This window comes from Sminthopsis crassicaudata, chromosome 2 (assembly GCF_048593235.1).
Source record: "Sminthopsis crassicaudata isolate SCR6 chromosome 2, ASM4859323v1, whole genome shotgun sequence".
NCBI classification, from domain to species: Eukaryota; Metazoa; Chordata; class Mammalia; order Dasyuromorphia; family Dasyuridae; genus Sminthopsis; species Sminthopsis crassicaudata.
Window position 1 is genome coordinate 433562833 of NC_133618.1, and position 23725 is coordinate 433586557.

The 23725-nt window shown below is 35.2% G+C and overlaps 1 protein-coding gene across 7 annotated transcripts in view; it reads left to right on the top strand.

Moving 5' to 3' along the window:
• Positions 1 to 23725, top strand: part of FAF2 (Fas associated factor family member 2) — a 75767-nt gene that overhangs the window by 36094 nt on the left and 15948 nt on the right. For all 7 annotated transcript variants that reach the window (XM_074292179.1, XM_074292181.1, XM_074292184.1 and 4 more), the window contains 6 exons: positions 6104 to 6180; positions 8428 to 8566; positions 10884 to 10969; positions 11065 to 11156; positions 14969 to 15146; positions 15946 to 16117. In XM_074292179.1, the coding sequence (XP_074148280.1) occupies positions 6104 to 6180; positions 8428 to 8566; positions 10884 to 10969; positions 11065 to 11156; positions 14969 to 15146; positions 15946 to 16117 (744 nt within the window). The remainder of the gene's footprint in view (positions 1 to 6103; positions 6181 to 8427; positions 8567 to 10883; positions 10970 to 11064; positions 11157 to 14968; positions 15147 to 15945; positions 16118 to 23725) is intronic.

Below are 23725 nucleotides of genomic sequence, written 5' to 3' on the forward strand. Positions count from 1 at the left end.
TACATTTGACTCACTTTTCTATATTTTAGAAATGCGGTCTTTATCAGAAACACTGTAAATTTTATTTTATTTTTTAAACCAGATTCCTGTTTCCCTTCTAATTTTGGATACATTGGTTTTGTTAATTTAATAAAAAAAATTATGAAATCTGCGTTTCCTCTTTGGCCTTTAGTATCACTCTTTATATCTCAACCATGAATCCATGTCAATCCTATCTTCGTAGAGTGTTAGATGTTGGTAAATGTCTAAATTTTCTAGTTTTCCCAGCAATTTTTTGTCAGATAGTGAGTTCTTATCCCAGAAGCTGGAGTTTTAGGGTTTATAAAACACTAGGTTACTGTAGTCATTGACTATTGTGTCTTGTGAATCTACACTATTCCCCTGATCCACTATTCTATCTCTTAGCCAGTACCAAATGGTTTTGATGATCACTACTTTATAATACAGTTTTAGGTCTGGTATGGCTTTGTTTCTCTCTCTCCCCCTCCCCCTTAATTCCCTTGATATTCTTGACCTTTTGTTTTTCCAAATGAATTTTGTTATTTTTTATACTTCTATAAAATAATTTTTTTGGGCAGCTTGATAGGTATGGCACTGAATAAGTAGATTAATTTAGGTAGAATTGTCATTTTTATTCTATTAGCTTGGGCTGCCTATGAGTAATTTATATTCTTCAAGTTATTTAAAACTAACTTTTTTTGCATGAAAAGTGTTTTGTAATTGTGTTCATGAGGTTCCTGGCTTTGTCTTGTCAGGTAGACTCTCAAATATTTTTCATTGTCTTTAAATGGAATTTCTCTTTCTATCTCTTGCTATGGGCTTTATTGATAACATATAGAAATGCCAATGATTTATGTGAGTTTATTTTATATCCTGCAACTTTAATAAAGTTGGTGTATGTAGTAGTTTTTTAGTTAATTCTCTAGAATTCTCTAAATATATCATATTATTTGCAAAGTGTGATAATTTTCTTTCCTCATTATCTAATTTCTTCAATTTCTTCTCTTATTGCTAGGAAATGTCTAGGAAATATTGAATAATAGTAATAGTGGTGATAATGGGCAACCTTATTTCATCTCTAACCTTATTGGGAAAGCTTCTAACTCATTCCATTTCATATAATGCTTATTGTTGGTTTTAGATAGATGCAACTCTTATCATTTTCAGGTAAACTTCCATTTATTCTTGTGCTCTTTAGTGTTTTTATTAAAAAATGGGTATTGTATTTTGTCAAATGCTTTTTCTGCATCTATTGAGATAATCACATGATTTCTGATTGCTTTTTGTTGAGAATGGTCAATTATGCTGATAATTTTCCTGATACTGAACCATATTCCTGGTATAAATCCCACTTGATCATAGTGTATTTTCCTGCTAATGAGTTACCATAATCTCTTTGCTAATATTTTATTTAAGATTTTTGCATTAATATTCATTAGGGAAATTGGTATATAATTTTCTTTCTCCGTTTTGGTCCTTCCTGACTTAAGTATCAGTATCATATCTGTGTCATAAAAGGAATTTGGTAGTACTCCTCCTATTTTTCCATATAGTTTAGGAATTAAGTGCTTGGCAGAATTCACTTGTAAATCCATTTGACCCTGAAGATTTTTTCTTAGGGAATTCATTGATGACTTGTTCAGTTTCTTTTTCTAAAATGGGGCTATTTACGTATATTGTTTCCCCTTCTGTTAATCTTTCCATAGATTAAAAGTTCTTAACCTGGGAACTTAAACAAAACTTTTTAAAAAACAACTTTCACTATAATTGGTTTCTTTTTTAATCCTACGAATTTCATTTTATGCAATTAAAGCCATTCTGACAAGGTATCTATAGGATTTACCAGACAGCTAGAAGATATCCTTGACACAAAACACAAGAACCCCTAGTCTGAATGATTTCTTCTTAAAGTGATTTTACATGATTCTTAGACAGTAAGGAATCGGGCCTAGACTTGTTCTATTATTCTAACTAGGATAGTTAAATGTTAAAAGAATAGTTGGTGGATCTTGTGATGAAGAGAGCCATTAAAAAGAATAGTTAGTGAAAATTAAGAAAAAGCACATTTCCGCTGAAGATAAGATTGGTTGGTTGGATGGTTGTCTTTTGTTCTTGAAGAGGACAAAAATGATACCACTATATTGGGGTGAGAGTACAGTCTAGCTGATCAAACCATATTCTAAAGGGAATACTCTGCCACAGATTGGGCACAAATAGTCAATATGAACATTTGGAGTGGAGATGTTTCTAAATTTGCGCATCTCACATTTCTTTTGAGCTACTGCAATTCTGCTTTTCTCATAGTCTTATGTTCATATGGATTATTTGTACCCAACCTGTGGCCTTTTTTTTGATGTAGGCACATCATGCTGGAAGTTTCTGTGCAAGTGTCTTCCATGTGTCATGATTGATTGCAAAATTCTTTAGAGATTTCTTTGATCATTTCTTTTGATCTTTATATGAACATTTATCTTGTGGGAGTTTACTGTAAAATAAGGTTTAAGGCAAATTTACTTTTGGCATTTGAAAAATATGGTCAGCCCATCTGATTTGTTCTCTTTGTGGAGTCTGAATGCTTGACCATTTAGCTCAAGAAAGGACTTCAGTGCCAGCTTATTTTGCCAGCTGATCTTCAGAATTTTCCTAAGAAAATGCAGATGGAAACGATTCATTTTCCTGGCATGGCATTGCTATATATTGTCCAGGTTTCATAGACATACAACAATGAGCTCAGTACAGTGGCTCTATAGACCTTTAGTTTGGTAGGCAGTCTGATATCTCTTTCTTCCCCACACTTTTCTTTTGGAGCTTCCCAAACGCTAAGCTAGCACTTGCAAATGTATGTGTCAATCTCATCATCTGTGTGTACATCCCCCAAAAGTACACTGGCATGGTAAGTGAACTTATATTATTCAAAATTTCTCCTATGCTGTGACTGATGGTTCCATTTGTGTAATATGTGTGGAGGAGGATGTGGTGCTGGTTGGTGGAGAATCTTTTCTTGGTGTTAATTGCTGGGCCATAATTAGCACAAGCCACAGAAAATTAATTCATATTTTGTTGTATATCAGCCTCACCAGAGAGAATGAATTGAGTGCAAAGTCATTTGCAAAAAGTCATGCACTAACTTTAGATTTGTAGTCTTTTCAAGTTGAATAATTTACCGTCAATGTGGTAACTGATTTTGGTGCAATTTTTGTTCTCATTGAAGGCATCCAACCTTGCCGAAAACCTCATACTCAAAAGCATTGGAGGAAATACACAGCCCTGCTTCACTCCATTGATAACTGAGAAAGCTCATTATCCAGAATCTGGGCAAGCATACTGTCTTGAAACTGGAGTACAATACTGATGAACATCTTGAGGCAAACATATTTTGCTAAAATTTTCCACAAGTCCTGACTATCAAAGGCCTTCATTAAGTTGACAAACACTGTGTGCAGACCTTTGTCCTACTCTTGGAATACTTTTTTTTTTTTTTAAATCACATCTTTTTATTTTCAAAACATATACACGGATAATTTTTCAACATTGACTTCGCAAAATCTTGTGTTCCAAATTTTCTTTCTCTTTTCCCCACCCCCTCCCCTAGATGGCAAGTAATCTAATTAATATATGTTAAACATGTTAAAAATATGTTAAATCCAATATATGTATACATATTTATACAAGTATCTTGCTGCACAAGAAAAATCTGATCAAAAAAGAAAAAAAGCAAACAAAAAAAAAATGAAAATTCTATGTTGTGATCCACTCTCAGTTCCCACAGTCCTCTATTTGGGTGTAGATGGCTCTCTTCATCATAAGATCATTGGAATTGGCCTCAATTCTGTCATTGTTGAAAAAGAGCCACATCCATCAGAATTGACCATCATATAATCTTGTTGCTGTGCACAATGTTCTCTTAGTTCTGCTCCTTTCACTTAACATTAGTTCATGTAAATCTCTCCAGGCCTTTTTAAAATCATCTTGCTGACTTTTTAATAGAACAATAATATTCCATAACATTTATGTACCAAAACTTCTTCAATTAATGGGCATCCACTCAGTTTCCAGTTTCTTCTCTTGTAATATTTCTTGAAAAATGTAATGGATTGCCAAAAGAGGTCAAGTTTCCCCATAACTGAAGATTGTTATAAATTACTGTGAGATACAGAACTGCAAGGGACAGTAGAGATAATAAAATTAAAATCACCTTATTTTACAGAAGAGTCAGTAGTTAAGTGAATTTTTTAATGGCAGAAAGGTAGTAAATAGCAGAATTAGGATTTGATTCAGTCTTTTGACTAATGCATAACATGCTGTTTGATGCTAGATGACCACAAGTTTGCACATTTTAAAATGGATTCATGGCTTAAAGTAAAGGTGGTGAGGCAAGATTATCTCTGAGGTTCTGTTCTATTACAAACATACTTGTTCCTTCAACTATTCATCATATGACAAATGTAAAATGATCTTGCCCTTATAGTATTTTAGATAAATTCTGGTTTGTTAATGCCCATCTTAAAATTCTAGGTGGCATCCAGGGAAGGAAGAGAAAAGTTGAAACAGAAGTGTTTGCACGGGTCAGTGTTGAAAAATTATCCATGCATATGTTCTGTCAATAAAAAGCTATAATAAAAAAAATATTAAAAAAATTTTTAGGTGGCATCAAACCAGGTTAGAGAAAACAATAGGACTCCTACTTCCTTCATCTTCAGTCTGCTTCTATTGATGTAGGCCTAAAATTGATTTAATTTAGGGGGTTGAGAAGGGAGAAGGATCTGAAGAAAAAGGTATAAATGTGCAATTTCAACAATAGAAAGGACTCTTAGTGAGGATATTCTCCTTAAGAAGAGTTCTACCTGCTTAGTAATTTCTAGTCTTATAGTTCTCTAGAGGGTCACATTTGTCTGTCAGAGGGCTGGGACTCACACTTAAATCCTAAGATTAATTCTGTTCATTGCATTAAATTATTTTGGTGGCTGTGTCACATTCTAGACAATCCCAAGACTCTTGATTACAAGATTAACACTATTCACAATATACTATGTTGCCTCTGAATTAGAGCACATTGTATAGGAAAAGCCAAAAGAAAACAGAAAATCACATTCAAGGGAAAAAAATCCTAGAGGAAAACAGAAAGGGAGCAGGGAGACTACTGGGATCAATATGGCCAATGTTAGAAATATTGTAAGAGAATAAGAACTAGAAATACTTTATTGGGTCAATATTTTTGTTCTGAAGGTTAGGAGGTGGTCTCCCAGAATCATAGAATTGGAAGATTCCTCATCAAGTGATCTAGTCCAAGTCTTTCTTAAGTAATAAACTTTTCTACAATATATTCAACAGGTGGTCATCTAGCCTTTCTTTGCTTGCAGACCTTTGGCGAAGGAGAGAACACTATTTTAATGCAGCCCATTCTACTCTAAACATTTGAAAGTTTTACTAGTTCTGCTTCCTAGAGGCATTCGGGACCAGCCCAATTCATCTTCTTCACATCAGCCACTTGAAGGCAATTATTTGACTTCGTATGTTAGAATATTAGAGTAAATCTTTTTTCAGGGTTACACATTCCACTTTCTGCAAGAATCCAGGAGAATATCCCATTGCTTTCACTTTTGACACTGCTGCTTTTAATACAGTTTAAGGTTGCTTTCACTTCTCATTGCCAGTACAAAAGAGGAAACTAAAGTGCTCCAATCCTCGAGGATTTAAAACTTACCTATAAATATAGGGGGTCCTGGTCCAGACCTCTGATTTCCTTGATTTAGGAAACTCTTGGTAAGAAAACTGTCTACTAGTGGAGATCTGCAAGTGTTATACAATTTAGTCTTTAGGGTTTTAAATGGATCATGGATCACATGACCAGGATGGGTCATGCATTTGAGGCTATAGCCAACCCTGTCTAAAATCTTTGACAAATTAGGTACAAATACAAAATGTTTTGTTGATTCATACTTAGCTCATATTTAGTTCACTGAAACCCTAAGTCTTTTTCACATAATTTACTGTCTGGTCTTATCTCCTCCATCTTGAACTAGTGAAGTTAATTTTTTTAAGTTGTTTTTTTACAAATTTAGTGTGTATTTATTCTTTCAAAAAAATTTTTTTTTTATTTCAGGGATTACTAGGATGGGGTTATTACTTGATTATGCTTCCATTCCGATTTACCTATTACACAATACTTGATATATTTAGGTGAGTATTTACATTTTGCTACTGTGGTAGAATTTGAGATTTATATAACTATATTAAATATAATATGTATATAGATTGCACATAGTAAATGTTGGATATAGGTTTTTACATTTTGAGTGTCATAATTCAGCATTTTATTCAGGCATTCTTAACAGTATGCAAAAATATTTTATGGTGTTTGTGTATAATCATATTACTAGAGAAATTGTTTAAAGTGATTTTATATATTAGATATATACATATATAAATATATATGTGTGTGTGTCTGTCTATCTATCTTATCTATTTTAAAGAACTGCTAGATTCATCTGCATTTCCCCATTTCCCTCTTTTGCCTAAATTACTCTCCATTTGCACCTAGCCTTTTTAAATATTCTTCAATTGCCCTTCCATTTTTGTACTTTTTCCTACTATTTCTCTTGTTGCCCCCAGACTTCTCCAGCAGCTCATCTAGCTTATGTTTTCCTAACTCAGGGGTTGATTCTGTTGCTGTCTTCCTATATCACTATACTCCCTGAAGTACTTCTTATATCTGTCACCTGTATCTTCAGTCATGTCATGAAAACACAACTTTAGGGGAAATTAAAGTACAGGTGGTATGTATCTGAACAGAGTAGTAATAAAGGAAGCTGAAGATGACTTTCAGAGGTTGAAGATAACATAGCCCATCAATCAATAAGTCACAGCACACGTGTTGTCTAAGCTGGAAGGGATTTTTGACCAGGAAATGTCAACTCATTTAGCTCCTTCTATAGATAAAAAACCTGGTGCCACAAAGAGAGGAATTTCCCTGTTCAGGGTCACATGAACTAAGTGGGGGGCTTTGCCAGGACTAGAGCCTTGTCTTTTTGACTTTGACATGTATGTTTTTTGGCTTCATGCTTCATCTCCCTTGATAGTTTTCAAATTTGCTTGCTACTAGTTTTGTTTGGGGTAATTTTTTTTTTCTCACCAGGAAGATAACAGTTCCCATCATTTTTTAATTGATTAGAAACTAGTGTAATTTAACCTATTTATCATAGACTCTGAGGCAGAAGGGACTGTGGTCTGTCCCATCACTAAGCAGAAATTGCTTTTCAGCCTCTTTGACAAGTGGTCAAGAAGACTGAGTTAATTATAGTCATTTTTAGGGAAAGTGTTATCACTCAAATATTCTGCTTTGCAGAAATTTGCATGATGAATGTTACCAATTTTAATATTATTGATTATCCAATCAATTTTGGATTTTATATGGCACAACTGAGTTCTCCATTGCTGATGCATTGATGTCTCAGCTTTTGCATTGGAGGGGTCTATTGAAGTTTAGAAAAAAGTTGTGGGCATCAGCTTTTGCATTGAAGGGGTCTATTGAAGTTTAGAAAAAAGTTGTGGGCACACATAACTTATAGAATCTGATCTTTTAGAAAGAAACTAGCACCAAAACATTGTGGTTCATTAAAAAACAACCTAGATTTGGAATCAAATGACTGGGGCTGAGTTTTAACTTTGTGACTCACTAGCTATGTGGTCTTAAAGGGGGCAGGTGACTTCACTTTTCTTGGCCTAAGTTGCTTCGGCTTTAAAGTGGAGATGATTAATTCACATTGAACACTTCCTGGGACTGTTAAGGAAACTTTAAAAATGCTACATAAATGTGAATGAATAGTTGTTTATATCATGAATCCCTCATTATTTCCTCTTCCAACTCTGTTCTTAGGAGTAAAACTAAGAGTAATTGAAAACCACTATTGAAGTTGACACTATTTGAAATTCAAATCAATCATTTGAACTGTATTGGATAATATGTATATACCTTTAGTCATATAAGCAATGCATGTGTATATGCTGAAATCTTTTTAGAGATCAAAAGAAAAGGAAGAGTAGAGTAAATAGAAACAAGCACTTTTTTGTTGTTGTTGTTCTCCCAGTCTAATGCTTTGTCTTATGTCTTTTTCTTCCTTTTTCTTACCAGTTCTTGTAAATTGTCTTATCAATTACCACCACTACTGTATTCACCTCTGGGATTCCAGATTTTTCAGTGCAAAGGCACAGTGGGTCTAATCAGACGTGTTAAAATTTGTGATCCTGATTTGCTTCTTTGAAGAGATAGGGAAAATTACACTTATTACAGACAGTTATTATGGTTCTAGGTCTTGTTGAATGACTCTGTGTGGACTGGTTGATACTGTCTTTTGCTTACACCGTCTTTTGCTTATTATACAAAGTTTAGTAAATAGGAACCATATGACAAATGTCCTTTCTCCCTAGGTTTGCGCTTCGTTTTATACGTCCTGACCCTCGAAGTCGGGTAACTGACCCTGTTGGGGACATCGTTTCATTTATGCACATATTTGAAGAGAAATATGGGAGGACACATCCTGTCTTCTACCAGGGAACATATAGCCAGGTCAGTGACAGAGACATTATAGAAGCTATTTTGTTGATGTGAATCTATCCTCAGAGGAAAGCTGAAGAGCTTTCCTTTTGTTTATTAAGTGTTTCTTCATTGCAAAATTTATGGTTCAGTTTGAGTGTGGTTTATATTACATATTCTTACGTATCCCTTAATTACTTATGTGAATATTTAAGAAATCTAGGTTCCCAATACATTGTAGATATGTGACAGAATTCTGTCTAGATAGCTGTCTTGGCATCTTTTTGTTTGAATAATTCAAAAATTAACCTTAATATAAGTTAGACTAGGGTAAGAATGGGGACAGAAGTACAAGGTCAATTACTCTTTTCCAACATTTGGTCTGCCTTATCCCCCAATCCTGTACAGCTCACTATCCCTTGTTACATATATCCAACTAATTGCCAAATCCAAACTAATTGCCAAATCATACTGTTTTCTTATGTTATATATCTAGTATCCTGCCTTTTCTCAAATTCGACAAACTGTTACTTGTAGTTTAGGTCTTTATTACCTTCCACTTGGACAATTGTAAAATACTCTTAATTGATCTCCTTTCCTCTAGTCTCTTCTCACTTTAATCCATAAATTATCCTCCAGTTTATCTGCCAAAATGATTTTTTTTTAAAGCACAGATTTGACTCTATCATGAATGACTCCAATGAATCTCTACTGCCTCTAGGATAAATATAAAGTCTTTTGACTTTTAAAGCTTTTTACAATATGGTCCTAATCTTTCTAATTTTCCCCTATTCTTCATTCCTCAAATTGACCTTTGTGGTCCTTTCATCTGGCATTTCATCACTTGTCTTAACATTGGACTAGCCTTCTTCCATGCTTAGAATGCATTCATTTCATTTTTCTCATTTCCTTAAACAATTTTTCTTAATTTTCCTCATTTCCTTAAGCAATTTGAAAATAGTTCTCATCTCTTCTGTTCTCTTCTCTGCTCTTTTCTCTTTTCTTACTCTCTTACTTTCTCTCTCTTTTTGTCTTTGTCTTTATATTTCCAGTGGTTTGCTTATAATGTGCACTTAACAAATGCTTATTGATTTAATGCTCTAGTAAAGCTTTAGATTTGGGGTCGAAGATTAGAATTCACATCCTAGTGTTTCTATTTAATTAGCTTTCAATGCCCATAGAAAAGTCTCAGTTCCCTATTCTGTAAATGAAGGAACTAAACTAGATGTTCTTTAATGTTCCTTTCAGCTTTAATTCAAGCTAAGTAAGGTCACATTCATGGTACATATGGAAAGGAGTAGAGAATCACCTCTCTGGGAGGAGGAAATGTTAATTTTATACTATGTATTCATGATTCCTGTAGCTTGAATATCTGGAGAGAAAAAATATCTTTTGATCTTCTTATGCTCCACATTTTTCTTACCCTTTTCCTGCTTACTGCTGCCATTATCATTCTTGATCATTCTTGATGGTAATTTTTCTTCTTTGCTTTATAGCATTTAAAAAAGTATTTCATAAGTGCCATTTATTTGCCTGGCACTTTATTGCAAATTGTAGGAGTTAAAAAGAATTACCCTTAAGCAACTGACAGTCTCTGCTGTTTAATGCCTTTGGTGTATCCCAGAGTGTGCCTTCACCAGGAGTGCTGCATGGGTTGTGCATTTAGTAGTCACTTTATTTTATTTACAGAAATGGGACAGTTAAAATACAGAACAATACTACTTTTTTTCATGTAACCAGGGAATGATTTTTTTCTTCTCTATAGATCAATAATGTCACTAATAGCTCATTCTTATTAGATTGGACTAGATATTTAGGAGTAGCTGCCTTGGCTGAAAAAAAAATCTTCACATATAAATATATGTAGGTTTGTGCTTATGCGAGCGTGCATGCACACACACATACTCATCTTATTTAGTTGCTTTTTTGTTATCTTTGCTCACCCATTCCCCTTCCCACCTCACTCTTCCCTGAATTAGAATGTGAACTTCAATAGGGCAGGGATTGTTTTTGCCTTTCTCTTTAGTAGGTATTGCCTGGCACACAATAGGTGTTTATTGATTGGATTTTTTTCAAAATTCTATTACTTTCTTTTTTTTGCTTTTGGTTTCTTGATGCAATTTTTAACCTTTTATTGAGAAATGTTTAAAATTAATTCAGGATGCAGCAAAGCTTAAGTAGAGGTATGGTTTGTGGTTTTTAAGGGTTATGAAGGTAGATCACCCATTCTAGAAGTCATTTTTTAAAAATTTCCTAGTTTTACTCCCGTATTCATATTTCCTGTAAACTTTGTTAAGGATTCATGTTACTGTGCCATTTGTAATTTTTTTTTTTTTCCTGTTTCACAAAGGCACTAAATGATGCCAAGCGAGAACTTCGATTTCTATTGGTCTATCTTCATGGTGATGATCATCAAGATTCCGATGATTTTTGTCGGTAAGTAAAAAGATTTCTTTCTTGCCTATTTTCTATTCCCTTAGTTTGTTTTTAGTCAACATATTATCTTCATATTTGTGTCTTCTTCCCAACAGCAATACTCTTTGTTCACCTGATGTCGTTTCGCTCATAAACAATAGGATGCTTTTTTGGGCATGTTCCACAAATAAACCTGAGGGATACAGGGGTAAGTTGTGCCTGTTGCTTTGTCTCAGTTGATTCATTGAACTTAGTAGATGTCTTCCTTTATTGTTTGGTGAAACTTTGTTTTTGCTTCCATTTCATAAAATTATAGCTATTAGCCTGTTGTTTTTAGTCTTAGTGAACTATAGTGTCTTCACCAGCTACTCTTAATAGCATATTATTGTGTTTGGAAGTACCCTGAACACTTTGAGGGGTCATATTCATTAGGGATACTTAACAACAAGGACTTTTAGTTTGAAGTCTTCTTACAACTCATCTTAGAGTTTAAAGAGTTGAAGAAAAGTTACTTTCAGACACTTCCTCCTATTAACTTGGTCTACAAGAGTGCACAAGTGTGCATTTAATGTAATCTTTATAGTCTACTTTTTATCTTCTGATTTCTTAAATCTTGCTTTTTATTACTCAACAAATTCTATGATTGCTTCTGGTGTGACTTCAGAAGGAATAGAAGAATAAGGCTGTGTTTCTTAAGAACTAAATAAGAAATAATGTCACTAAGTTGATCCATAAAATGTTTTCCTTTTAAACCAAATGGACAAATACAGATAAAATTCTTATTACAATAATATCTTGGCTGTTTATTTATTGCACTTCTTTAGGGGCAAAGCAGCCCCTGAGCACCCAACAACAAAATTTCCAATTAAGAAGAGCCAAAGTTTATATTCAGTATTCTAAAGTTTAAAGTCATCTTGTCAGTGAAGAAAAGTACGATAGCTTTTGGTGTTCACAGAATACTTGAGAAGTATGGGGAAAGTAACATTATAGAAAAGCAAATGTATAAAGCAGAAAAGACGAGAAAGAAAAAGTAAAAATCAGTAGATATTCTGACAATAGCAAGGAAAAGACTTAGTAGCAGAGAGGCAGAAGGTGGAATAACTGTAATTTGGAATGACAAACCAACCACCTGTTTTTCTTTATTGTAATCCTTGAAAACTTGGGACAGCTGTAGTATTTCTATGGAAGGAATAGTCACTAATCTGTACTTCAGTGCAGTAGTTTAGAGGAATTTTTTCCTTCTCTATAGTTGAAGACATAAGAGATTTCTGAAATATTTATTATATTGCATAGCATCATAATTTACACTAACACAAGTAGCAACAGCAGAGTTAAGAGGCATCAAGCCATATGAAGATTAAAATAATCTTGAGATAAAATTATAGCACTATATGATTTGAGAAGAGAAGGCATTTGATAATATTGGTTGTATGGGTCCATCTACCCTCTGTGATACCTGTAACTTAGGTGTCTGTTATTGAATTAAGAAAAGGCAATTCTTTTTGGCTCTTCTAAAATGTCATATGATTGGCTTATATAAATTAGGAAGACCCAGATTGTGTTCTGTAGTGGTTCTCAGTGAATAGTTCTGTTAGTCTTCTTATCTGTTATGCTATTTATCAAAAATACATTTCCAGAAGTTGTGCTTTTGGCATTTCAAGCTAAGATAACATTAGGATGTTCATTGTTATACAGGCATTAAATCATGGTGCTGTAGAATAATTTTATGCTTTTTTCATAGTATATGACATTTAGTACAGTTTTTCTACTAGTTAATCAGGCCAGTTTTGATAATGTTTGCTGACTTCTACTCATACTGGTGCCAAGGAAATAGTTTCCTTTTTGTTTAAAGAGAATGAAAAGTTGACTATTCTTAAAGGTGCTGATAACACAGTTTCCCATGAAATAAAACATTTGGTAGATGGAAAATTTCATTGTCCTATAGATTTCAAAGGTCACACTTTTATCTGTTGTTATCTGTAAAATGAATGGATGGATGGAATATTTTTTTTTTCTGATTCTTTCATCCAGTAATTATTTATTAAGCACCTGCTATATGCTTTTTGCTTACTGTCACTGAGAAATTGTTTTGGAATTATGGTAAAGGCCAGTAAAAGCTTGTTTGGAATTATAGTAAAGCCTAATGAAAGCAAAACTGTTACACTGCTAAACAGTGGTGGTGATTATCCTGAACAAGCAGGATTAGTTTCTTTTTTTTTTTTTTTTCTTTTTTTCCTGAGGCTGGGGTTAAGTGACTTGCCCAGGGTCACACAGCTAGGAAGTGTTAAGTGTCTGAGACCAGATTTGAACTCCGGTCCTCCTGAATTCAGGGCTGGTGCTCTATTCACTGTACCACCCAGCTGCCCCCAGGATTAGTTTCTTGATATAATTTTTTAACAAAATTTTTTCTTGTGGTGGTGTTTCACTGATTCAACCTTTGGGCCATGGGTTCAGTATAAGATAGTATTACTGAAGAGATTTCTTGAGAATATTGAACCACTTTTCTAATATTGTGTAGTTATAAAGACATAAAAAGTAGAGTGTGCTACCACAATGGATCAACTTTCTCATGAAACCTCTTCTGTAATTATATTTCAAAAAGGCAGAATAGCTTAGTGGATAGAGAGCTAATTTTGGAGTCAGAAATACCTGGGATCAAATTCTATCACATATACTGGCTGAGTAATCCTGGCAAGTTAGTTTAACTTTCAGTGGGATAGGCAGTTCTCTAAGACTTTCTAAATTGTAGGAAATGTTGATCTGCATTAGTAGAGATAGTTTCCTCATCCAGAGTTCTCAGTATTGAAGAAATCACTATTCTAAAAAATATAAATAACATTTCAAGTACTTGTTCCATAGGCTGAATTAATGATGCAGTTTGTGATGTTGCCTGTATCTTGAATTCTGTTCCGCACCAAACATTAAGGAGCACTTATTTTCTTCATGCTTTATGAATAAATTTAGTGCAAAAGGAGATACCAATGTTTCTGTCATTAGTGATGCAGCAAGCAGACAGTTCAAATGGTGCTGCCAGGCCAAACACAGGATCAGCTGCAAAGTTATCATATAGAAAACATAAAGTTATAGAAGTCTGGAGACTTGTGCGTTAAGTTTCTTGTCTATCAAGTAAGGTATGATACTTTTCCCACTTAGTTCTCATTGTGAGAATAAAATGAAATCATTGATAGGATGTCCAAAATTCAAAATTACTGAGGTGTGAGAATACTAGCTTTTGGTGTTCACAGTGAGTTTGGTGTTTATAGTGAGTAATGAGAGAGAGATCCTTTGTTCTAGAGAATTGGTTGTTTCATAGGGCTTGTAATAGAGTTACCAGAGTATTGTCATGGGGCAACCAGCCATTATGTGCAAGTAGTTTTGTTGTACAGAGTTCATTTTATAATTAAATAATTAAAAAGATGATCTTTGGAGGAAAGATAGTTTTAGAATTTTAGAATTTTTTTTTTTTTTTTTAACTAAAGCTCTTTTAGTAATTAAACAGAACTTAGAGCCCAAATACTGCTCTTCTAGCCAATTAGTTTGCTTGGTTCTGAAGTTTAAAAATTTACATGTATCTAGATCCTTACCTGGAATACTGGTTTGTTTGGGTCTATATGAACAGAGAAGCTATCGCTTTGTAATCTTGTAGATGTAATCTTTCCTAATTGAGCAGAAATCATCTTCATTGATTAAACAATTGTGACATCACCACTCTGAGGAAAACTAGCAAAGAGGTTCTGATTCTGTTTTAATTTGTAGTGAATAGGAACAAAGTTCATTTAAGAGCTTGGATGAAATGCTGTGTATCTCAAAGCTAATTATTTGCTGACTTATTTATTTCAAAATTAGACCAGTTAGATCCAAGTTCTAGCTTCATTCCAGTAGCCACATGCAAATGACTAAAGTTGCCTCAGTTTCCTCATCTATTATATAAATTCTACCCTACCTGTTTATGAGGATTAAAAGATAATATTTCTGGCAATGCTTTGAAAACTGTGTTCTGTTCTCTTTGATCTTCTGAAGTGTCCCAGGCTTTGCGAGAGAATACATATCCATTCCTAGCTATGATCATGTTGAAAGATCGGAGAATGACGGTGGTCGGTCGGTTAGAAGGTCTCATTCAACCTGATGATCTCATTAACCAACTGACATTCATCATGGATGCAAACCAGACATACCTGGTTTCTGAACGCTTGGAAAGGTACTAGTTAACCCCATGTGCAGGCTATTATAGGAAGCTTTTTGGAGCACATAAGTGTATGGTAAATGTTGGCTACTAGCTTACTGTTGAAGTATTGGATTAAAGATCTTCCTGCTTTCTTCACATCAATTAATACTGGATGATTTATGTTTTATCTCTTGTGCACATTTACATATATGCCTGCTATATGTTATTTTTCCTTATAGAATGTATGTTCCTTTAGGGCAGGAACTGTTTCATTTTTGTCTTTATATTCCCTGTGCCTTGCATAGTACTCGGCATAGGAGACATGTAAAAAAAATTTATGGTATTGAGTCATATTCAGTTTTCATGACTCACATGTTGCTATGAGCTATTGTTTTTTAAAAAATGTTTTGAAAAAGAATTCTTATTAAGAACATTCTTTTTTATTCTATGTTAGTGTCCCCTATGCCTAGAATGTAGATTTCTCCTCACCTCTTATTCATAGGACCCCTTACTTCCTTAGATGTAGCTCAGGCATCTCCTTGTGTATCTTGTTCTTGTCCCCCTTACTAGCCACTAGTGCTTCTCGAAATAACTTCTGTTCAGTTACTTTGTATTGACTCACTTTTCATTTATGTTATCTTTGCATGTATATGTATATATATACACATGTATGTGTACACATTCATCAATAGTTTTTTAAAATTCAGTATCCTTAGAAATTGATATTGCTTGATTGACATTGCTCATGCCCCTAGCACTTAGCCCATAATAGGCACTGGTGGAGTATTTGTGCATTCATTGATTGACTATATGCCTTTTGGCTTATCTGAAGGGAAGAGAGAAACCAGACCCAAGTGCTGAGACAGCAACAAGATGAAGCCTACTTAGCTTCCCTCCGGGCTGACCAGGAGAAAGAACGGAAAAAGCAAGAGGAGCGTGAGCGGAAGCGACAAAAAGAGGAAGAAGTACAGCAACAGAAAATGGCAGAGGAGAGGCGGCGACGGGTAAGGAACTTTGATACTTTTGTTTCTAACACTGTAACATAATACATCAGAAACATTGTGAATCAGTGAATCAGTGCTGGATCCCTTCACATCTTAGCTGGTTTAATCAGTTTCTGTGGCTGAAAAAATTATTCTACTAAAGGCAGATCCTTTAGTGATAACTATCCTCACTTAGATAGCCTTGTCGTCATCTGACCACAAGTCTCTGGGCCTGTGGAGCTCAATGATATAGTATTACTATTGGATATCTAGTAGACATCTTACCTCCCTTTTCCTTATGCTCACCACTATAACTAAATTTTCCTAAGGCCTATAGATTTCTCTTTGCAGTATGTCTCAGATATACATACCCCCTTTTCCCATCTGGCACTGTCCAGGATCTATACCACCTCATGGCTGAATTATACTGATGGATCTACTTTCCTCAATTCATTCTCTATTCCTTTCCATCCTTCTAAAAGTGACTCAGCCACTAAAAATGATTTTCCTAAAGTGCAGGGCTAACTATGTCATTCCTCTACTCAATATTAACACCACAATAAGGCAAGAAATGGTAACGGTTTTGAGGGTTCTGGGAGCTAAGCAAGGACAACTAGGTAATGTTTATGTACTCATATCTTACTGTGATATCTCATGGCATTTATTTTCTGTTCATTAACAGTGAAGAAAAAGGAAGAAAAACTCCATATTCTATGTTTTTAGTCTCTCAGAGACAATATTAATAAACAAGAATTCCTGCTTAGAGAGAAGTTCTAATTCACAAAGCTTCCCTTGCTAACTTTCTGAACCAAGCAATTTCTTTTTTTCTTCCAAATTCAGTTTTATTTTCAATTCCCAATTCTCTTTCCTTTCCTCATCTCCTTCCATTCTCCCTCCTCTATTTATTCAAAAGACCAGAAAAGCAATCCATTTCAAATATGTGTAATTATGCAAAACAAATTCCCACATTAGCCAAGTTTAAATTTTTTTTTTTTTTTTTTTTTTAAAGAAACAGTATATGCTTCAGTTACCACTCTTAAGTCTCTTACTTGGAGGTGAATAGCATGTTTAATCATGAGTCCTTTGAAATTGTGGTTGGTCTTTATCTTGATCAGAGAAATAATGTGGCTATTGTTCCACAAATTGTTCTCTTGTTCTGCTCATTTCATTTTGAATATAAGTTTACACAAGTCTTCCTGGAAGTTTTCTGAAGCCATCTTCTTCATCATTTTTCACAGTAATATTCCAATCAGTAAACATTAAGTGCCTACTATATGCCAAACACTGTCAGAAAGGTATAAAAGATAGGCCCTACCTTGAGGAATTTACAGTCTAATGAGGGAGACAATGTGCAAACAAATATATACAAAGTAAAATGGTATAACAAGACATTGAAGAAGGCCTTCAGTAAAAGATAGGATTTTAGTTTAGATAGTTTGAACGTATAAGAAATAACTCCTTGGACTTGAGAGGAAAAGTCTTTGATTACACAATTACAGAAGTGGGTAACTCTAGAATAGGCACACTTGGAACAATAGATATGTCTTTTATACCCTGTCACCTGAAATACAAATCTCTTCTCTGATTCCTAATTGACTGAATACCACAGAAGTCACAGACTATTAAGAGTGCCTAATCCCTCCCCTCCCCCCCCTCCCTCCAATGAGAGTGTGAATCTCTATCCCTAATTACATCATTACATATTCCCTTAGTGATCACCTTATTTGGATGGAGTTCAGTCCTTCCTCTGATTCCCTGTTGTCTGAGTACTTCAATGCTCACAACCTAATTCACCTCCAAGAGTCTTCATCCCTAATTACATCCTTAATTCTCCCCTTCCCTCCCAATTTGTTAATCCTTAATTACACCTTCTCTTCTACTTTTGAATAAATCCTTACCTCTGATGATATTTTAGTGTCATTTGCACATCTGAATCTCCACTCCTGATTACATTTTTCCTCTATTAATTTTTTTGTTTTCTTGTTCTGAGTTAACCTCCATTTATTAGTTTCAGTTTCATTTTTCTGATTTAAATTTTCATAATCCTATGAAAATTAAACCTTCATCCACTTCTCACAAAGGAAACCAGAGAGGTCAGTAGTTGAAACAGAGAAGGGAAGAGTATTCTGCTTTCAGGCATGAGGTGATGAGGGACTAATATTAGATGGATGGCAGCATCTTTATTTTTTGTTTTTAACTCAGCTTTATTTTATTTTTATTTTATTGTATTGTAGTTTTGTGTTAATTTAATTTCCCATAGCACCTTGGAAATGTCAGAATCAAAAATATAAATACATGGATATAGTCACTTTAACATTAAAGCATGAGCCATATTGTTTTGGACAGTCTTGACAAAGGAATGAACCAGAGCAGTGGACAAAATAGAAGCCAGATGGTTGTTTTTCTTCCCCAAGCCCCTTTTCACCATTTTGTTAAAAGATGTGAATGGGTGGCAGCTTCTTTAGGGGAGAGAAGAAGGTCTATTCAAGAGATGTTGCAAAGGTGAAATCTACTGGCCTTGACAACATCTTGATTATGGAGGGAATATGAGAGATAATGAGGAATCTAGGATGACTCCTAAATTTTGAGCTTGAGAGGGAGGATGATATTGCCTTAAATAGAAAAGGCAGAGAAGTTTTGGAGGGAAAGATAACTTCAATTTCTTTTTCTTTTTCTTTCTTTCTATTTTTTTTTTTTTTTTTTTTTTTGAGAGGCAATTGGGATTAAGTGACTTGTTCAGTGTCACACAACTACTACTAAGCGTTAAGTAACTTAACTTGCTTAAGGTAAGTTGGATTTGAACTCAAGTCCTCCTGACTCCAGGGCCAGTACTCTATCCAGTACACCATCTAGCTGCCCCTTATTATGTTCAATTTCAAGCATAGAGTTTAAGATGTCCACTGGATATCCAGTTAGGATATCTGAAAGGAAGTTATAGTTGCAGGTTTGGAAACCAGAAGAAGTTGGGGGTTGTGGTGAATGAAAAGTGTGAGAGACATAATTTCTGGGTAATTAACAATTGTTAACTAGGACTTAGAGAATAATCATTAAAAGGATGGCCATTTGGCTTTCTCTCCTAAACCAAAGACAAATCATTGGAACCTGCTCACACTTATATACTCTTGGAAGAATGGGTGTTCCCAATGGGTAGAAATCAACTCTGGTTACTATGGGGGAATGAACATTATTATGAAAGGTAAACCTATTCTGATGAGGAGTAGAAAGAAGGTGTAGGAGGAAGTGATTTTGATTAAGTCACTCTTACTTCTCTATACCTAGATCACCCTCAGCCTTGGACACTCTCTAACAAGGGAGCTTAACTCCACCCAAGCTATCCTGAATAGAATATAATGGGTTGGAATTCACCTAGATGAGACCCTTTTGTACGATTTTGTATTTGGATAGAATTCCACCTAGATAAAAATGATGACAAATTTTTGATCAAAGTTGCAAATCTTCTTTTGAGACTGAATTTTGAATGAGGAAATAGGAAGGGGGGGCTCAGGGCAAGATAGGTAAATTTGAAAATCATTAGTATGTCAATGGTGTTTAAATCCAAAGGAACTGAAGAGATCACCAAGTGAAAAGAGAAAAAAGAGAAGAGGTCCCAGGATGAAATCCTTAGGGACAACTACAATTAAAAAATATAATCTGTAGTAAAGGAGTCAGCAAAATAAAAGTTTTGAAAACCTTGAGCTTTCAAAAAGAAAAAAAAAATTGAGAAAAAGCCATTGAATTCAGCAATTCATAACTTTAGAAGTTCAATTATGAGAGCAGGAGCCATGAAGTAAGTGATGAGAGTAAAGCTCTGTATGACTGATGAGGAGTAAATGATGAGGTGTAAATTGTGGTCTAAACCGAGATGGGTCAATTCCTTTCTCTCCTTCCTTCCCCAAAGTAACCAATGGCGGGTTCGGCAGCAAAGGAATTTGCTACTTAATGCTGTATGGAAACATAGTCTTTATTGATTAGAATGGAAACACCGGAGAGCCGGTGGGCAAAATGGCTGCATGGTACAAGGCCATTTGCAAAGAGAAGATTTTTGAGTTCTCTCTTTTATGCAGTGATGTAAATAAGATAAGGATTCTCTTGTTATCTTTTGGGGACAGACAGAAGTCTCTTCCCAAAAAGGAATTTCCTGATGCCATTTGGTCTATCTGAGCAGATTAGAATGGAGGCTGTAAAACTCTAACCAGCTCAGATAGCCCAAACTAGTTTGACCACATCAAAGTCCAAGTCCCAAATGGAGTTGGAGATCAAACAAGGAATACCAAGGGGCTACCGCCCTCAACATGACCTGAGTGAGCCCTGTAAAATTATTTAAAATCACCAAAATGTCTCCTTTGATCTATAAACTCAAATGGTCTTGCATCCTCTTGGAGCAAGATAAGCTTTCTTGGAGGAAGTCACAACTCCAGGCAAGATTTCGAATTTACTGAGTGTGAACCACTACATAGAATTCCCAATCCCTCTATTTTTGTCTGCCTGCATTTTTGATTTCCTTCACAGATTAATTGTACTTTTTTTTTTTTTTTTTTTTTTTTTTTGAGGCTGGGGTTAAGTGACTTGCTGAGGGTCACACAGCTAGGAAGTGTTAAGTGTCTGAGATCAAATTTGAACTCTGGTCCTCCTGAATTCAAGGCTGGTGCTCTATTCACTGCGCCACCTAGCTGCCCCTATTTGTACACTATTTCAAAGTCCGATTCTTCTTGTGCAGCAAAATAACGGTATAAACATGTGTGTGTGTGTATGTGTATATATACATATATATGGTATTTAACATATACTTTAACATATTTAACATATATTGGTCTACCTGCCATCTGGGGGAGGAAATGGGGAGAAGAGGAGGAAAAATTGGAACAAAAGGTTTTGCAACTGTCAATGCTGAAAAATTACCCATGCATATATCTTGTAAATAAAAAGCTATTTAAAAAACAAACAAACAAACAAAAAAAATTTTCACATTTATCTGAGATTTCCCTTGGACTCGTGCATAAAATAGGTCTTCAGAAAATGACTCTTTGCAGATCACTTCTTTCTTGAAAATGATATGCCCGCTAAGAGAATCCCATTTGGTGTTTCTTTAACAATAAAGTGTTTTACCCTAGCCTTTGGGTTTAGCAAATTCCTTCATCTCCCCAAAATGGCCTTGGAGAAGGAAACCCCACCCATTCCTGCCTAATCTCTACATCTATACCCTCATCCCTCATCTTAAGTAATTAAGAAAGAGTGTGGGGAACAGCAAGTTGGTACAGTGGATAGAGCACCAGCCTTGAAGTCAGGAGGACTTGAGTTCAAATCTGGTATCAGATAACTTAACACTTCCTAGCTCTGTGATCCTGGGCAAGTCACTTAACCCCAATTAGCTCAGCAAAAAGAGAGGGGGGGGGAGAAAGTGGAGGCACCTATTGTAAATGGCAGAAGAGATAATAGAACATAGGAAAGAGATAGAATGATTGTAGTAATAGAAAAACAAGTGAGTTTTTTCAGGATGGGTAAGATGGATATATTTGTAGGCATTACAAATAAATGAAAGAGTGGGGATGACAGAGATTGCTTTAACAAGAAGAGAGATTAGTTTTGATAATAAGGTCATTTTGACATAAGACAAGAGAAAAAGAATTACTGGCAAAAGGCTTCTGAGTGAGAGGAAATAAGGAAGAGTGGGAGGGGAGGAAAGACAGGAGAGGCAGCAGTTCAAATTGAATGCCTTCAGTTTTTTGTAAACTGTGAGGCAAGGTTTTCAGTTGAGATATAGAGAAGAAAAGAGGGAGCCATGGGATGTTTGGGGAGGGATGAAAAGTTTTGGAAGAATTGCGGTGGAGAGTGGTGGGATAGTGAATTGATAAAGGTAGTTATGGTAGGATTGTCTAACACCAGTAAGAGTCCAGTTGAGTTAGTAGCATAAATTTGTGGTGGACCCAGGTCAGAACAGTTGTATAATTTTCTACATCTTCATTCAGCAGCACTTATGTAGGAGTGAAGGCAGTGAATAGTGGGAGTGATCCATGGTTGAAATTTGGCTGGGTATAATTAGTGATATAAAAGATCTAGCAATTCAAGAGAGGAAGACATCATAGGTTTGAATTGGGCTCACCAAGGGATTAGAACATGGAGAAAAGGTGGGGAAAAGAAGAGAAAGTGTTTAACACAGAGGAGAATACATAGCCTAGGAGGGAATTAAGGGTTCAAGGGTAGTTGTGTATAGAAAAGCAGAGTTTTGTAAGGGAAGGGTGAATTAAAAAGCCAATAGAGTAGGATGACAAGGAAAGATAATGCTGGAGGGGGATGTGGGAGAACTGGGTCACTGATTGTGAATACATCCAGCCATTCTGGAGAGCAATTTGGAACTATGCTCAAAAAGTTATCAAGCTGTAGACAACCTTTGATCATCCAGCAGTGTTACTACTGGGCTTATATTCCCAAGAGATTTTAAAGAAAAGAAAGGGACCTATATGTGCAAGAATGTTTGTGGCAGCCCTCTTTGTAGTGGCCAGAAACTGGAAACTTGAGTGGATGCCCATCAATTGGAGAATGGCTGAGAATCCGTTGTATATGAATGTTATGGATTATTATTGTTCTGTAAGAAATGACCAGCAGGAGGATTTCAAAAAGGCCTGGAGAGACTTACATGAACTAATGCTGAGTGAAATGAGCAGAACCAGGAGATCATTGTATACTTCAACAACAATACTGTATGAGGATCAATTCTGATGGAAGTGGATATCTTCAACAATAAGATGAAACAAATCAGTTCTAGTCGTTCAGTAATGAATAGAACCAGCTACACCCAGCGAAAGAACTCTGGGAAATGAGTGTGAACTACTACATAACATTCCCAATCCCTCTATTTTTGTCCGCCTGCATTTTTTATTTCCTTCACAGGTTAATTTTACATTATTTCAAATTCTTCTTGTGAAGCAAAATAACTGTATGGACATGTATACATATATTGTATCTAACATATACTTTAACATATTTAACATGTATTGGTCTACCTGCCATTTGGGGAAGGGGGTAGGGGAAATGAGGGGGGAAATTGGAACAAAAGGTTTGGCAATTGTCCATGCTGAAAAATTACCCATGCATATATCTTGTAAATAAAAAACTATAATTAAGAAATAAATGAATAAAAAAATAAACTGGGGGGGGGGGAAGCCAATAGATTATAATTAGATAGGGGATTTTAGAATTCTTCTACATAAAGATGGTACATTGTGATCAAAGATGTGACTATCTATGTGTGTGTGGCTGAGGTATTGGGTAAAGGTGTAGCTCTTGGAAGTGAGTCCGTAGAGAAACTGATTGGTTAAGGATATTTGAGAGAAGGGGCAGCTAGGTGGCATAGTGGATAGAGCACCAGCCCTGAATTCAGGAGGACCCTAGTTCAAATGTGGTCTCAGACACTTAACACTTCCTAGCTGTGTGACCCTGGGCAAGTCACTTAACCCCAGCCTCAGGGGAGGAAAAAAAAAATATTTGAGAGAGAATTATTATGTTTGTTGAACGAAGTCCCCTGCTATTTGAAAGCTAGAATTGGGGAGGAGAGAAAAATTGTGGGCCAGATAATGAACTCATTAAGTTAGGGACAGGGTGAGGTATCTGTAGATAACTGCAGGATAGTGG